The sequence below is a fragment of the Pseudophryne corroboree genome, chromosome 3 (assembly GCF_028390025.1).
Source record: "Pseudophryne corroboree isolate aPseCor3 chromosome 3, aPseCor3.hap2, whole genome shotgun sequence".
Classification (NCBI taxonomy): Eukaryota; Metazoa; Chordata; class Amphibia; order Anura; family Myobatrachidae; genus Pseudophryne; species Pseudophryne corroboree.
This window is the reverse complement of record NC_086446.1, coordinates 762350713-762368755: the sequence shown is the minus strand read 5'-3', so window position 1 is coordinate 762368755 and position 18043 is coordinate 762350713. Positions and strand designations below refer to the sequence as shown.

The 18043-nt window shown below is 41.1% G+C and overlaps 1 protein-coding gene across 3 annotated transcripts in view; it reads right to left on the bottom strand.

The window, feature by feature from the left end:
• Nucleotides 1-18043, bottom strand: part of LOC135056796 (ovostatin-like) — a 149364-nt gene that overhangs the window by 21395 nt on the left and 109926 nt on the right. For all 3 annotated transcript variants that reach the window (XM_063962395.1, XM_063962396.1, XM_063962397.1), the window contains exons 26-28: nt 8682-8841; nt 6751-6825; nt 1582-1747 (exon numbers count right to left, since the gene is read on the bottom strand). In XM_063962395.1, coding sequence (XP_063818465.1) covers nt 1582-1747; nt 6751-6825; nt 8682-8841 — 401 coding nt within the window. The remainder of the gene's footprint in view (nt 1-1581; nt 1748-6750; nt 6826-8681; nt 8842-18043) is intronic.

Here is an 18043-nt window from a genome sequence, read left to right as displayed (position 1 = left end):
CAATTGCCTCCACAAAGTACACAGGGAGCTGAGATGGTGGATTCCAGTGGGGACGAATTGATAATCTGTGAGGAGGGGGATGTACACGGTGATATATCGGAGGGTGAAGATGAGGTGGACATCTTGCCTCTGTAGAGCCAGTTTGTGCAAGGAGAGATTAATTGCTTCTTTTTTTGGGGGGGGTCCAAACCAACCCGTCATATCAGTCACAGTCGTGTGGCAGACCCGGTCACTGAAATGATGGGTTGGTTAAAGTGTGCATGTCCTGTTTTGTTTATACAACATAAGGGTGGGTGGGAGGGCCCAAGGACAATTCCATCTTGCACCTCTTTTTTCTTTTCTTTTTCTTTGCATCATGTGCTGATTGGGGAGGGTTTTTTGGAAGGGACATCCTGCGTGACACTGCAGTGCCACTCCTAGATGGGCCCGGTGTTTGTGTCGGCCACTAGGGTCGCTAATCTTACTCACACAGTCAGCTACCTCATTGCGCCTCTTTTTTTCTTTGCGTCATGTGCTGTTTGGGGAGGGTTTTTTGGAAGGGACATCCTGCGTGACACTGCAGTGCCACTCCTAGATGGGCCCGGTGTTTGTGTCGGCCACTAGGGTCGCTAATCTTACTCACACAGCTACCTCATTGCGCCTCTTTTTTTCTTTGCGTCATGTGCTGTTTGGGGAGGGTTTTTTGGAAGGGACATCCTGCGTGACACTGCAGTGCCACTCCTAGATGGGCCCGGTGTTTGTGTCGGCCACTAGGGTCGCTAATCTTACTCACACAGCTACCTCATTGCGCCTCTTTTTTTCTTTGCGTCATGTGCTGTTTGGGGAGGGTTTTTTGGAAGGGACATCCTGCGTGACACTGCAGTGCCACTCCTAGATGGGCCCGGTGTTTGTGTCGGCCACTAGGGTCACTTATCTTACTCACACAGCGACCTCGGTGCAAATTTTAGGACTAAAAATAATATTGTGAGGTGTGAGGTATTCAGAATAGACTGAAAATGAGTGTAAATTATGGTTTTTGAGGTTAATAATACTTTGGGATCAAAATGACCCCCAAATTCTATGATTTAAGCTGTTTTTTAGTGTTTTTGGAAAAAAACACCCGAATCCAAAACACACCCGAATCCGACAAAAAAAATTCGGTGAGGTTTTGCCAAAACGCGTTCGAACCCAAAACACGGCCGCGGAACCGAACCCAAAACCAAAACACAAAACCCGAAAAATTTCAGGTGCTCATCTCTACATTAAACACGATTCCAAGATCTAGGGCCGGATGTATTGAAGTCTGAGTTGGCTGAAGGTGCGTGTTCCCGTCCAAACACAGATGTTTTTTTTTAAAGCAACTAGCTTGCTGCTTTAAAAAAAAAAAAGCACACGCAGAGTTTGGTCCTCCGGCCAACTCGGACTTCATTACATCTGGCCCAATGTGTCTATTTGAGATGTCAATTTATATTTTTCCATTCCAGCTCTGTAATACACATTTTTTGGACTATGGTTGTACTGGTGGCTCCGATGCTGGAATGAGTGGGTGAAAGAAAAAAAAAGTTAATATAGAGCATTGGTTGTTAAGAATGTAGCCAGTACCTTCCACAATTGCCTGGCTCTTCAGTATTTGCAGCATTGCATTGCTCCGTGCCACATCCCCTGTCACTCGGAATGCATGGAACATCATAACCCGGTTATAAATTCTCTGATCTTCTTGCTTAGAGGCAGCAACCAGGCAGTCAAGAGCATTACGAACCAGTGTTGTCTTTAAATAAACAGAAAATAAATTTTAGAACTATAGGCCCAGATAAAGTACCAACCAATCAGCTGTCATTTTCTAAACACAACCTATAGCATGGCAGTTAGGAGCTGGTTGGTTGGTACTTTACCACTGTGCTATTTATCGCTCTCCAAGGCTTAATAAATCTGGACCATAATTTAAAAATTACAGGTTCTCTATATTATGTCATGTATATTCCAGTAAAAGTGGAGATGTGCTACCTGCTACCAAAATGTATGGTTTAGCATAAGAAAAGAGGTAGCACGTACAATAGGTGCACAGGTCACCCTTAATACTGAAATGTAAAATGCAACTTTAAGCAATTTAATACAATAATTACCTCATAAAAAGGTTAAAATGGTGAAGTATTAAAATAATGAAAGTAAAGAAAAAGAGTGAAAGTCTTAAAATAGGCACCTGGGGCTCTCCGATTTTGTGAATCTGTTACAAGCCGCTAGCAGCGAGTCTGTTACTACACTCCAGCAGCTATAGATTCCTGCACGTATCCCTGTGTTCAGTCTGGGCTGCTGTAGTTTGCCTCTGTTTCTAGCTGTCCAGCTGCATTATATCTCCTCATCAGGAGGCTTGGTTTTTCTGGCTGTTCTGATTGGGAGAGTCTCTCTTAATATTCCCTTCCAGTTTGCTATCCTGTGCTGGTTATAATTCCTGCTACATGCGAGAACCTGGCAGTTCTGTGTAATCCTGAAGTTTGGTTACCCAGTCTAGATCGTTTTCCTGATCGGATCCAGCTCACCATGAAATCAGGTTGTGTGTGGACCTTCCACACAGATTCTTATCTTTTGCTCTCCTTCATTATGTTATTGTTTACCATCCTGTGCATTGTTGCATTTGTATATAGTTAATACTTACTCGCTTATTCCACCCTGATCATTGTTGCATTCACATACAGTTTTGTGTTTAATTGCTAACCCCATCCCGTGCATTGTTGCACCCACATACATTCTGTTATTATCTCAGACGTTCGCTGGATGCAACCTTGATAAATCTGCCTAATTCACAAGCTCTCTGCACCTGTACCCAATTCTTGCTCAGCCTCCAATAGTCACCTTGTCCATACATAAGTCCTGTGAGCATCAGAGTACAGGGTGGGCCTAATTCACCCTGGAAAGGTGGCTGCTAAACGTGAAGCCTAGCATTGCAGGAGGCTAAAAGACTGCTGGGCAAGCGTAATGGTCTGAGCGCTACCTGGTACCACCTGGAAGCCCTCGTAACAGCCACTACACCAACCCTGAATCATTACAATTGTTCTACGTGTCTAGTCAACCCACTATATCCATCTCCTACCCAAACTTCTGCATCACTTCCATGTATCTACCCCGGATCATAAAAGAATCAAGGATGAAAGCCTCTGCAAGCTATAGTTTCAATACTGTAGCTATCTGAAACTATACGCATGGAATACTTATACAGATGGATCCTCCATTACCTTTGCTCCTTCTGTGGCTAGCAGCGCCCACCTGGGAACTCCTGGTCACTGTGAGAGTCTCCGTCTGGATGGGTGCAACCGGATGGAGATGCGCCCCATTCACTTGAATGGAGAGAGTCTCTGTCCAAGTGCCCAGACAGACACTCGTGCGCAGACAGAAGATCTGAATGGAAGGCATCTCTGCACTCCCGGCATGACTAGGCGGACAGAATTATCACTCAGTCCTAACTGTTATTATCACAATACTGAATGAATAGGAAACAAAAAAGTGTGGTCATACAGAGATATATGGGATTTTTCTGGATAACAGAAAACTTGTTAAAATCTGGGTCCAGAGGGGATATGGCGGCCTCAGCGGGAGGGTAAGGTGCGTCATGGGGGAAGTTCCAAGGAGTCAATGGAAGTCGGCAGCGGGTCCTGGGAGTAGTGACGGTAAGAGAATTTCTGCAAAGCCGCTCCCACCTGTTTGGGATTGTCTGCGAATTCCAGTGATGTCATGACACCGGCCATGTCACAACGTCACTACATTGCAGAAATATCCCGGTTTTAAAGAATATTTTGGTTAATGGGTATCAGAATAATGGATACCCGGCTTTTAGAATTCTTCAGTTGATGTCGTTATTACAAGCTCCTTATTCTTATTATATAAATGTTGTGGTATTTGTACTGTTTTCACCAGCTTGTGTATATTCCTCAGTTGAAGTGAATATCTGTAAAAGGTGTTCTACAAACCTAGTATCCCTATACAATAGGGTTTTGCTCTTAAAATATTTAGAGGGGTTTTAAGATATCTTTCTGTAGATGCTCGGGTATTATATATTTCAATAAGCCCTTAAACAGAATATCTCTCCCCAAATATCCTCCTGTTATTTAAGACTAGCTGTTCTACCCATTCTTCACACGGGAGTTTCTAATTTTCACGGTTGTAAATGTAAATGATTATTAAAAATTTGATAAATCTATAGAGATGTAAATATGAGATGTCTTAATGTAAGTAAATATTAATCCATGGTTCTTGGCGTTACCAGAGGAGCATCTGTAGTAGATACTATAAAAGGTGAAAGGATCATTTTTGTAGTTGATTAAATGCTACCCACTGGAAGTGCAATACAAATTTATTTCGGATTATCCATTTGTGCGTTATCGTTCACGCAACGCAAGCCACGCATTGGTAATGACATTATGTCAACCCCCTTTTTCATCCCCTTAGGGGAGGTTTATTAAAATTCTAATTATGTAGTTTTTCTATTTCACACCTGAAGAATACCTATGTTACATTTCATCTTCCTAACATATTAGGAAGTAAGAGAATTAGTGATGAGTGAGGGCTTTCACATACTGTATATTATAAGTGTATATGTTTTGTGCTACTTCTTGATTTGTTTGTGCCACACTAAGGTTGAGCTACAAGCTTCTTATTATCAAAAATATGAGATTTTCAGAAGGTTTTAGATTTTTAAGTTTGAGAATAGTTTGCCAACCAATTACTTATAAAGTCTCTACAAAGCTTTATCTTTAACCATTGAAAAATTCTTGTTGTGTGGAAATCTTATTGGTTTAATTCAGATATGTTCATTCTACACCAGCAATGTGTTCCTTTTCCCTACATTCTCTCACCTACAGAGGCATAAGGCTGGTTTTTGCCTCATTTTGCCTTAATAATCAAACTTGACATTTTCTCAAACTTTTAAAAAAGGGACCAAATTTTGAATTCAGGATTTTTTTTTTCTCCAAGTGTCTTTTTTCCACAGTGGAAAAACAAACAAACATTACAGTACATGTAAATATGATCTCCTGCAGGATAGTAGAAAAATGTACACAGTAGAAATATGAAATTAAAAATTTAAATCGTAAATATAATACAGCATAGCAGGGGTAGACTGGGATACAAAACCAGCCCGGGAAATTTCTGGAAGCAGCCCTACATAGGGGGTGGGGTCAGGGCAGTGGAGAGCGGATATGGATCAAATTACTGGTGGGGTGTGGCCAAATATGGAGAGGCATGGCCACCCCTTAAAAAAAAAACTACTATTCATTTGACCCCCTCTGCAACGAACAAGGGCCACTTCTGTATGTGCAGGGTGACAAACTGTATGCCGATATATCCATGTGGGATGTAGTTAATGTCACGGTGGTCGGGATATCGATGTCAAAATTCCGACAGCTGGGAATGCAGACAGTGCTCACCTTGTGGGTTTCCATGACACCCACAGAGTGGGGGGAAAAAAACCCAGTGCCTGCAGCGTTGTGAGCACAGCAAACCAACGAGGGGACTCTCTACGATCGTCCCGCTGCTGGTACTCTGGTGGCTGGGATGTGTGTGTGTGTGTGTGTGTGTGTGGGGGGTGGGGGGTGGGGTCTGTGTGGGAACACACAGCTGTGGGAGGGGGGAAAGCTGTGAGTGGGGACCTGAGTGAGGAGGGGGGGGGGGGGTCTGTGTGAGGAGTGTAGGGCTGTGTGCAGGGATCTGAGTGGGGGAGAGCTGTGGGAGGGGCTGTGTGAGGAGGGTAGGCCTGTGTGGGGATCTGAGTAGGGTGGTCTGTATGAGGAGGGGATAGCTGTGTGTAGGGATCTAAAGGGGGGGGGGAAGAGAGCTGTGGTGAGGCTGTGTGAAGAGGGTAGGGCTGTGTGTGGGGATCTGAGTGAGGAAGGGAGAGCTGTGTATTTACCTTTAGTTGAATGGCTGTGGCTGTGGGTTGTTTCTCCATGGTGGCAGGTTCCTTTTGAAAATGGCTGCTGGAGACCGAGATAGCAATTCGACAGCAGTTCAAAGTGGTGTGTGGGCTGAGGAAAGATCCAGCCACTCTTCTCTTCCTGGGGCCCTCCTCTACTTTCCTACATGCAGCGCAGGCAGACACTGAGCCTGCACTGCAGTGAGGTGTCATGCTTTGGACGCTGCAGCCCCTTCCCAAGATACAGGGAGAGTGGTGGCAGTGGGGACCACCTGGCATGGAAGTGCATCTGAGCCTGATTGAGCTACTGCGCATGTTTCTCAACCCTGCCTTTCGTGGCAGCCGGCCCAACACATGGGTGAGTGGAGGCCAGCGAGTGGACTTTGGGACTGGCTAAGCAGAAACTGACCCGGCATCCCAATCCACCCCTGCAGCATAGTATATAGTGCTAGAAATAAACAAAGAGAAAACCCCAAGAAAACAGTAGTATGACATTGGGCAAAGGTATTGTTCAGTGGTGCTCCTAAGAATTCATGCATGTGGGAGAAGACGGCTGACAAAAGCCTGGTATGACTTAAACCACAAGGCTGGGGGCTGGATTGTGTGTTATGTCAGCTGTGTTTTGACTCATAGCATGGTTGGAGTTGTGGATAGCATAAGGATATACAAGTATTCCTTTGTCAAGTTTTGCCTCGTATATCCGATAATTGATCGTATAACAGCAATCAATAAATTTAAATAAAGAGCAGACCTTTTCTGTCAATTTATGTCCCAGGGTCTTTATGTTAGGTCAATTAATTGGTATTGTTATTTAGATCATGCACACACCACACACACAACTGCTATACTGCTAATAGATATTCACTTACCCTTGCCAGCTTATAGGTCTCTGACAGAAGAACAATCATGACCGATGTAAAGCTGACTTTGCCCTCCGCACCGCCCTGCAAGAGTTTTTTCTTTTTAAAAAAAGTTTGCTACTAAAACAAGATTCCCAAAAGCAAAGCAAAGTCTGTTGATTTGGCTGTTCAAACAAATATTATTTTTATTTATTTATAAATACTAATTAAAAAAAAAATTATATATAAATAATACATATATAAAACACAATAACATTTTTATTATATTATATATATATATATATATATATATATATATATATATATATATATATATATATATATATATATATATATATATATATATATATATACATATATATATACACACACATCCAACCGACGTGGCACTCCTGGTGGCTTAAATAACAGGACTCACAGCCAAGCATTATGAATAACAACGTTTCAATGCCGCTTTTATTGTGGCATTTTCCTCAGGTATAACACAATAACATTTTTATATATAACACAATAACATTTTATATATATATATATATATATATATATATATATATATATATATATATATATACACACACACACACACACACACACACACACACACACACACACACATATATACATATATATAATGCACAGTCACAAACTAAAAATCATTCTTTTGTCAGCTATCTATTTCTGTGACTGGGGAGGACCTTTGTCCCTGTGACCCATAGGAAATAGCCTGGGTGACTGGTACTTTTAGTCCATACAGTCAGCCCTGAAATAATTAATTTTTAACTCTAGATGTATATTACTGTGAAATACAGCTAAAGAATAATGGTAAAAAGAACATTCTGAGAGAATGTAGTCTTATCTCTACAACTGCAATTAGGAGACTCACCACAGGGGGCCGTACATCCTCTACAACAGTGGTTCTCATGCTCGGGTGTAGTATGGTATGCTGGCAGCCGGGCTCCCAGCGACCAGCATACTGGCGCTGGGGTCCCGACCGCTGGCATAATGACAGCATGGCAAGCGCAAATGAGCCGGTTGCAGGCTCGCTGCGCTCGCCACGCTGCACGCTATTTATTCTCCCTCCAGGAGGGTCGTGGACCCCCAAGAGGGAGAACAAGTGTCAGTATGCCAACTGTTGGGATTCCAGGGCTGGTATAGTGTGCGTCGGGATCCCGACAGCCGGCAAACTGAAGACCACCCCTCATGCTCGGGCCTCAGGACCCCACAGAGGTCACCTGTGGATTTTTAAATTGTGACATTTGGTCGTACACAGTGACCTGGAAAAAAAAAGGTGAAATGTGTGGGGTCCTGAGGACCGAGTGGAGAACCTGTGCTCTACAGTAAACACATACTTTTAATAACCACACAGTGGGGGAATCGTTTCAAACCTTCTAAAGACTGGAGATGTGGAGAATAATCCAATAAACTTATAGCTAGCATTTATAAATTAGATTCTATATATTGATAGATGGAAGCTGATGTAATGCTATGGGTAACTTTTCCACACTTAATGTTTCATACATCTCCCCTGTAAATGTAACTAGGTTATACAGTAGAGCAGTGGTTCCCAAACTCTGTCCTCAAATAACCCCAACAGTTTAAGTTTTCCAGGTCTCCTCACAGAATTACAAGTGAAAAAATTATCTCCACCTGTAGATTTTTTTTAAATGCGTCAGCAATGAATGCACCTGTGCACCAGCTAGGTGACCTTGAAAACATGAACTGTCTGGTGTCCTTGATGGACCTGAGGGACAGCACCACGTATCACTGCAGTTGTCAATGACACCATAGCCTGTTCTTGGTGGTTTCTGTATAAATGATCTATACAAACAGAAGCTTTAGTATGGCCATACAATGCAGAGTGGGCTTCTGTAATATGCTGGCAAATGGGCCTAGCCCTATATGCTTTAACCACTAGCTTCTAAAGAGAGGAACTCATTTACCTTCAGGTCATTGTTAAAGACCATTCCCTTCGGCTCAAAACAACCAGTAGTTAAATCCTGTAAGCTTTCCAGGTACACCAAGCCTTGGTTTAATATAGTCCTATCAACAAATGTGTACTGGACAACACGTTGTAAGGTTTCTAAGACTCTGAAAGTCAACCTGACGGAGAAATGAAAAAGCACAAAAAAAAGTCAAAAGCAATTCGACATCTAAAATACAAATATATTTGTTTTGGTAGGACAGGGCAAGGATCATGTATTATATGCTGGGCCGGGGGGGGTCAAAGGGGGACACCTGCACCGAGCCCAAAGGATCAGTGGGGCCCCAAGTATATGCTACTTAGTTGGATGTGAGCAGGGAACTATCATGGAGTTATTGGGGAGAAAGACACTGTGGTGTGTGTGTGTGTGTTTGTATATATACACACATATAATATTATAATATATATATATATATATATATATATATATATATATATATATACACACACACACACACACACATAATATTATATATATATATATATATATATATATATATATATATATATATATATATATATATATATATATACATATATATACACACACACACACACATATAATATATATATTATATATATATATATATATATATATATATATATATATATATATAGAAAAAGAAAAAGGCAAATGGAGCACTCACCAGTCTTTGCATAGATGTAAGTATCAAATTGAATTTTTATTTCTCCAGACAGCATAAATAGCACAGCAAGACTGTTTGCTACAGTCCAGTATCTTTGTAAGAAGCCCAAACGTTTTCGGCCATATCCAGACCGTCATCAGGGGACACAGAGAGCATCAGAGAGCTGTCACATCATATTTAGAACATCAGCAGCTGATGTTCTAAATATGATGTGACAGCTCTCTGATGCTCTCTGTGTCCCCTGATGACGGTCTGGATATGGCCGAAAACGTTTGGGCTTCTTACAAAGATACTGGACTGTAGCAAACAGTCTTGCTGTGCTATTTATGCTGTCTGGAGAAATAAAAATTCAATTTGATACTTACATCTATGCAAAGACTGGTGAGTGCTCCATTTGCCTTTTTCTTTAATTGGATTCTCTGGAGGGGATCTGTGGATGACACCCCAGCTGCTGAATTGAAGATAAACAACGTGAGTGCGACTTTCTCTTCTATATATATATATATATATATATATATATATATATATATATATATATATATATATATAACTGTGCCGGGCCCCAAGAGGTCTGTTGCCGGCCCTGGCTATAAGGTATCTGTGTGCCATGTCAGCAGTCATTAGGTCGACCAATAATGGTAGACAGGCTTTATGTCGACATGGTCAAAAGGTCAACATGGCAATGGTTGACACAGTTAAATGTTGACTTTTAAAAAAAATAATAAATTTTTTTGAACTTTTTCATACTTTACAATCCACATTGACTATGATTGGGAATAGTAACCTGGCATGAAGAATGGAGAGTGAAGCGAGCCATGCAAGGGGATGCAGTGCACTAATTTGGGGCTCCTGGTCACTTTACAGAGTAAAAGACACCCAAAAATAAAATGCATGTCTACCTTTTTCCATGTTAACCTTTTCCATGTCGACTTTTAGCTAAAGATGACCTCTTGGGGTCGACCTAGACGAGGAGTGGGGAACCTTTGGCCTTCCAGCTGCTGTTGAACTACACATACCACCATGACCTGCTACAGTTTTACTATTTGGCCATGATAAAACCGTTGTAGGGGATGGTGGGATGTGTAGTTCAACAACAGCTGGAGGGCCAAAGGTTCCCCATCACTGACCTAGACACTGGAGACCTTTTCCAGGACAACCCTATGAATAGGATCGACCTGGAAAAGGTTGACAGTGTCCACCCCACCAAAATAAGACTTCGGGTCCATACAGGTTATAGGAGCATCAGGTAGAGGACGAATATCACCACGCAGATAGTGTTGCCGAGCACCGTGATCTGCCGGCTCAGCTTCATGATCCTTGTCAGCACCAACACAGATCTGCTAACGCCACAGCCTGGGTCACACCAACAAGCTCTCCCCCTGCCTATGCCGCAGCCTGGGTCACACCAACAAGCTCTCCTCCTGCCTATTTTGCAGCCCGGGTCACACCAACAAGCTCCCCCTGATGTGCATAGTCACACCTGATATAAATTGTAGAATGGCGCAGTGTGCGCTGGTGAGTAGAGAGGGGAGGACATAGGTGTAAGGCAGCAATTGGATGAGACAGATGTTGGCAGTGAGATGCTGAGACTGGTTACTGGCTGCACACAGAGGCAGATTTAGACCTAATGGGGCTCTAAGCGAAATACCAATTTGGGACCCCCCCTACCTAGAGTCTGTGTGCACTCCCGGCGGGGCTAAGCAGCGACCAATCAGACAGAGTGTCTAATAGAAGTACTGTGTGCGCGCACAGCAAAAAAATGGGTGTGGTCAAGTAAAATGGGATGTGATACACAGACATATGCCCCCAATAGTGCAGTGCCAGATCCACAAATGCCCCCACAGTACCAGATCCACAAATTCCCCCACAGTGCCAGATCCACAAATGCCCCCACAGTGCCAGATCCACAAATGCCCCCACAGTGCCAGATCCACAATTGCGCCCACACTGCCAGGCATACATTTGCCCCCCACAGTGCCAGATCCACAATTGCCCCCACAGTGTCAGGTAAATACCTGACACTGTGGGGCAATTGTGGATCTGGCACTGTGGGGGCAATTGTATACCTGACAAGTATACAAATACTTTATAGTAATGTGATGTACCCAGCACCGAATCTAATAATCTATAAATGTTATGCAAAACCAGCTATCCTATAATTTTTTCTTTAATAGTTCAAGGTTATTCAGCTGGAGGTGCTCCGACAATCATGTTTAAACCTTATAAACAACCAGAATTCGGCAGAGGCCGAAGAAAGACAGGGATTGCCTTTTTGGAGCACTCTTTTATGTTATGTAAATTTGAATTGATACGATTATTTATTTAAAACATAACCTTTAATAATATTCATTAAGATAAAGGGGGTGAAGATGACTTCACGACTGTTATGCTCATTGTCTAGTGTCCCCCCACAGACGTTAATTATAACAAATAAATCCACATTAAATGCTTAATAAGATAGTGTTAAAGTGAGAGAACTATTTTTCCGGGTGTGAGTGAAATATTTTTTTCCTTACGTATTTTCACTAATTCCCAGATCTTGATTTTCTCAATCAACAACAAATATATGACATGATTAAATTATGTTCAATTCATTAGTACCGCTAACATTGGTCACACTGCTCCTTTCCATGTAGCCCAATACATGCAGTTTACTGCTGGATCCTACTCACTATATACAAATACTGCTGAAGCTTCAACCATCAGACTTATCTGTATACAAGAAACAAATTGCTGTATCCCGCAATTCCTATATAATAATACAATGTTTCTTGCAGATACGCTCGTTTATAGTTTCACACATTATATCCACATTTGTTATTAGGTACAATATTCCTAGCACCTGATCCACGAATAATCACTCTAAAGATGCCTATAATAAATTTTAGGCGGATAGTCTGTACTCACAAGTTCCGGACACGGCACTATTATTATACCGGACTAGTCGTGTATTAGGATCTCACAGGTGTTGTGCTAATCAGCACGGCATCCTGCCGTTAAGCCTGTTTTTTTCAAAATCTGGGTCAATGAACTACAGAGCATAGCTGAAAAATCCTCACGTAGGTAGATAAATTAATGGCATTAAATCCAGACATAATTTAACCTTAATCACAAATGTGGAGAGAGAAGCTAATGTTTGTCCGCTGCTTTGTGATATGAAATCTGATATGAAAGCTGGGGAATACTTTCTTAAAATGGAAGGTCTGGGGGATTTTCAGAATTTTTTGTTAAGACTTCTTGATTTCGTATTGAATAGAAATTATTTTGTATTCAATAACAGCTTCTACCTCCAGGTAAGGGGTACAGCAATGGGGGCGGCATGTGCCCCCACATATGCTAACCTCTTCCTGGGGTGGTGGGAAAGAGAATTTGTCTTTTCAGATGATACCAAATTTCATACACATCAGATCATTATGTGGCTGCGCTATATAGACGATGTGTTTATGATATGGGAAGGAACTGAGGGAGAATTAAAGGATTTTATCAATGGTTTGAATGCCAATACAAATAATATCAAACTCACCATGGAATATGATAGAAATGAGATCTTATTCTTGGATTTAAAAATCTACAGGGACAAAGATGATACTCTGGCAACAAAATTATATCGGAAAGATACAGCAACTAATAATATTTTACACAACTCCAGCTCCCATTTTCCACCCACTATATCTAGTATACCAAAGGGTGAGTTCCTCAGACTCAAGAGAAATTGCTCAGATTCTCAAATCTACAAACAAAAGAGTGAGGAATTAATCGCACGCCTAAGGGAGCGTGGCTATAGTCATAGAAGTATCAAGAAAGCCAGATCATCCTTGGAACATGTAGACAGGAACACTCTGGTCTTTAATGAAAAGGTGGCAAAGACCAATACAGAAGAAACCAGATTTGTCGGTGACTTCTGCAAAGAGTGGAAATTATTGCAAAATGGCATTCAAAAACACTGGCACATTCTTCTAGCAGATCCTGATTTGGCCTTGAATTTGGGAACAAGAGTCTCAATGAGTTGGAGGAGGTCACCCAATCTTAAAGACCAACTGGTAAAAAGTCACTATGATCAGAATCCATCTAAATTTCCAGTAGTTAAAGGCACGTTCCCATGTGGAACATGCAAGGCTTGTGGATACATGAAACCGACACAAGAGATTCTTGACAAGTACGGAAAATCCTGTAAAATCTTGGATTTCTTCAACTGCAGAACCACTAATGTGGTTTATTGCATTATGTGCACGTGTGGTATGAAATATGTGGGAATAACCACTAGAATGCTGAAGACGAGGATCCTGGAACATCTGGGAACAATTAGGAATGCAGCAAAGGATATCAACAATTTCAAGCAAATAACCACCGTAGCAAGACATTTCCATCAACATAAAAATAACATCTTGCATAAACTACAAGTATGTGGACTGCAGAGAATCAAATTAGGCATTAGAGGAGGCAACGCAATGCATGAGTTAATGAAAAAGGAGAGCGAGTGGACGTTTAAATTGGGGTGTCTAGCACCCAATGGTTTAAACGAGCATATCAATTACACTGTTTTTCTTTAGTACTCATCTATTTTATCTGTACTTAGCATGGACACACGTATACATGTGCGGATATGTATAATTATTATATATATAAGTTTGTATGTATCTTTTTCACCACTGTGCCATGCACAGGTGGAAATAAATAATATAATCTATACAGTAACTCAGATAAATGGTACCTTGTAACAATTCATCACATGTTTAAGAAAGGGACTCTATTCTGAAAATGATAGGTCCCTATCTCGAATTTGAGCACAGATTGTTTTTTGAGTTTATTTTTCACGTGGAATTTTAGTGTACTTATGGTATCACTCTTCACATATCAGTAGTAGTGGTGTTGGATACAATAACACAGATATCACAATACGCACACTTGGAAGGTCCGCATATAATAATATGTGTTCCCTCCTATTATTCACTAGTATATTAAATAGTAGAACTAACATATGATAGATTAAATAGAATATCATATGACACATCAATCATAGTATCACAGTCACTTCATTAGATGGGTGCTACACCTATAAATCCATTTTGTCTGAGGTACACCAACAAGGGTTCATTAAATGAGGATAATGGTCTCTGTACAAGATGATAGATATAATCTGACATCTGATACATTTGTTTACTCTACTTACTTGTTTACCATTTTTATATTTATTTTTATCTTTATTTTTATCTTATTTTATTTCATTGTATTCCATTTCATTAAAACATTTCTCTTTCTCTCTATATACATGTATATGTACACATATACATATATGTATATATATCGTTTGTACTTATGATTATCCATTATGCACTGTCTTATGCTTATTTTCGCACAGTAATATATGGCAAGGGAGCATTTAAAATGTGAATAATGGGTTAACATGTGAATATGATGTCGCCATAATGGACACAAGGGAAAGAGTGTATTTAAATTTTGGTCTAGGAACTACACCAATCATCAAATGTCCCCATGCTTGCTCACGTCCAGATAATGCAAATGAAATTGAGGAAGGATCTATGTGTCAAATGATCAGTATAAAAATCATATTATCAGAATGTCTGGTGCCTTACTATATCAACACTACACAAACGTAATTGGAAAAGGTGAGAATGGATATTCGCACCTGACCAGAATTATCCCGCACAGATGATAGCTCACATAATTAGCTCATATTGCTATGTGAATGGAGAAGTAACGTTTAAAAGAGTGGACTTTCGGCAATCACGTTAGGGTGACTGGTGAGCAAGCCTAAGTGTGGTGAAACGTACGTTCAGTCGGTGATATCACTGCAAGGCGGAATTGAGAGTCATAGACAACGGCGCCTCAGACACGAAGGAAGCCGCGTCCAGATGCATTGAGTGATGTCACAGTAAGAATTGTACACGGCTCCTCGTAGCAGGAGGAAGCTGTGTTCTAACGGTGTTTAGCAACTGTGAATAGTAATGAGCACAGCAACTTGTAAACGAGCATAATTATTTCCTATCTTCACACGGCTCCTCGTTGCAGGAGGAAGCCGTGTTTTGACGGTGTTTAGCAACTGTGAATAGTAATAAGCACAGCAACTTGTATACAAGTATAATAATTCTCTATCCTTATCTATGGGCATTAGGCACAGTAAATTTACCATCTTGATTTGTGGATAATAACAATTTATCCTTGCCGTGAATAATAATTAGCAATGGGATAAAGTATTCTTGGAAGTTACACTTTCCCTTCCCTTTTTTCTCAGGTGTTCACACCTCCCTGCAGGCGCATCTAGTCTCTGCAATGCACAAAGTATCAGGGTCTACCTAACACCTGATACAGGGGTATGGAGTGACACTGTTGCTATATTTCATGGCTTGGTATATGTCCCTACTCTCACCCTCCATCCGCTCTGGGAAGAGGTTGGGAAGCAGATGGGGACATGTGCGTAACAGGCTAACTCTCTATTCTCTAAACGGATTCTAAGTGTTCAGTCATATGTATGATAGAACAGTATCTTAGTACACGTTGTTGCACTGGGTAACACTGATACACGGACTGTTATATTGTTTCTTTACCTCAAGTGCTTGGAGAGCTATAATGTTCCTATATGCTACAGCCTATTAAAGGAATAAAGCTTCCAATTGTCCTGAAAGAAGAGATATGCCTGAGAATATGTCTCAAGAACGGTTAACAAATTGATACACCAGCCTTAAATTATTTGTAAATATTATATCCTATTTAGCAACACGGCACAGCTGCTTGGTACTATGCTGTGCTTGGGTTAAAACAATAATTTTTGAATGAAATTGTGTTTATTTTGCCCTGGATAGATATTGAAGTACAGATATTACTGCCACAACATTTCTAAATGTGATATTTCATTTAAGCAATATTTTCTATGTATGCTACAGTCGACTGGAATAATACCGTTTTACATATACATGATTTGTGTATTGGAATAATACCGTTTTATATACACATGATATAATAATTTTTTGAAAATTATATGCTCACTTTCTATGTAAGGATCCATTGTTTTCATGGACCGAAAATTTACAAAAATCTTATAAAAATACTGCTGCCGATAAATGCATGGTTTATATCAGCCGTGGATTTCATATCACAAAGCAGCGGACAAACATTAGCTTCTCTCCACATTTGTGAATAAGGTTAAATTATATGTCTGGATTTAATGCCATTCATTTATCTGCCTACGTGAGGATTTTTCAGCTATGCTCTGTAGTTCATTGACCCAGATTTTGAAAAAAAACAGGCTTAACGGCAGGATGCCGTGCTGATTAGCACAACACCTGTGAGATCCTAATACACGACTAGTCCGGTATAATAATAGTGCCGTGTCCGGAACTTGTGAGTACAGACTATCCGCCTAAAATTTATTATAGGCATCTTTAGAGTGATTATTCGTGGATCAGGTGCTAGGAATATTGTACCTAATAACAAATGTGGATATAATGTGTGAAACTATAAACGAGCGTATCTGCAAGAAACATTGTATTATTATATAGGAATTGCGGGATACAGCAATTTGTTTCTTGTATACAGATAAGTCTGATGGTTGAAGCTTCAGCAGTATTTGTATATAGTGAGTAGGATCCAGCAGTAAACTGCATGTATTGGGCTACATGGAAAGGAGCAGTGTGACCAATGTTAGCGGTACTAATGAATTGAACATAATTTAATCATGTCATATATTTGTTGTTGATTGAGAAAATCAAGATCTGGGAATTAGTGAAAATACGTAAGGAAAAAAATATTTCACTCACACCCGGAAAAATAGTTCTCTCACTTTAACACTATCTTATTAAGCATTTAATGTGGATTTATTTGTTATAATTAACGTCTGTGGGGGGACACTAGACAATGAGCATAACAGTCGTGAAGTCATCTTCACCCCCTTTATCTTAATGAATATTATTAAAGGTTATGTTTTAAATAAATAATCGTATCAATTCAAATTTACATAACATAAAAGAGTGCTCCAAAAAGGCAATCCCTGTCTTTCTTCGGCCTCTGCCGAATTCTGGTTGTTTATAAAGTATACAAATACCCCCACAGTGCCAGGTATTCAATTGCCCCCACAGCGCCAAGTATACAATTGCTCCCACAGTGCCAGGTAAACAATTGCCTCCACAGTGCCAGGTGTACAAGTGCCCCAACAAACAGCAGTGCTTACCGCTGCTGCAGCTCCATCCTCCGTCCGGCTGTTGAGGAGAGCGTGGGTGAGGGTGTGGAGGAGAGCGCGGGCGTCGGTGTGTAAGACTTCAAACTAGCTGCCGGTTCATGAGCCAATCAGAGCTTGCGGACCGGCAGCTCCTGATTGGCTCACGAACCGGAGCTGGTTTGAACTCCGCTACATGCCGCGCTCTCCTCCTTACAGCTGAGACACGCTGCCGCCGGACTGAGCAGCAGCGTGTCTCAGTATCACAAGCAGGGGGGCCCGCTTCGGGCCCCTTGGGACCCGCCGGGCCCTAGGTAACCGCCTTGGTTGCCTAGCGGTAAATCCGCCTCTGGCTGCACAGCATGCCCTGCAGGACCCACTAATTTTTAAGAACAGGGTCACAAAATGCCTGTAGCACGTATTATGCAATCACGAAATCATCATTGGTCGATGTTGAATACTTCTACCATCGATGGGGGAGAACCATTGATGCTTTAGTGTTAC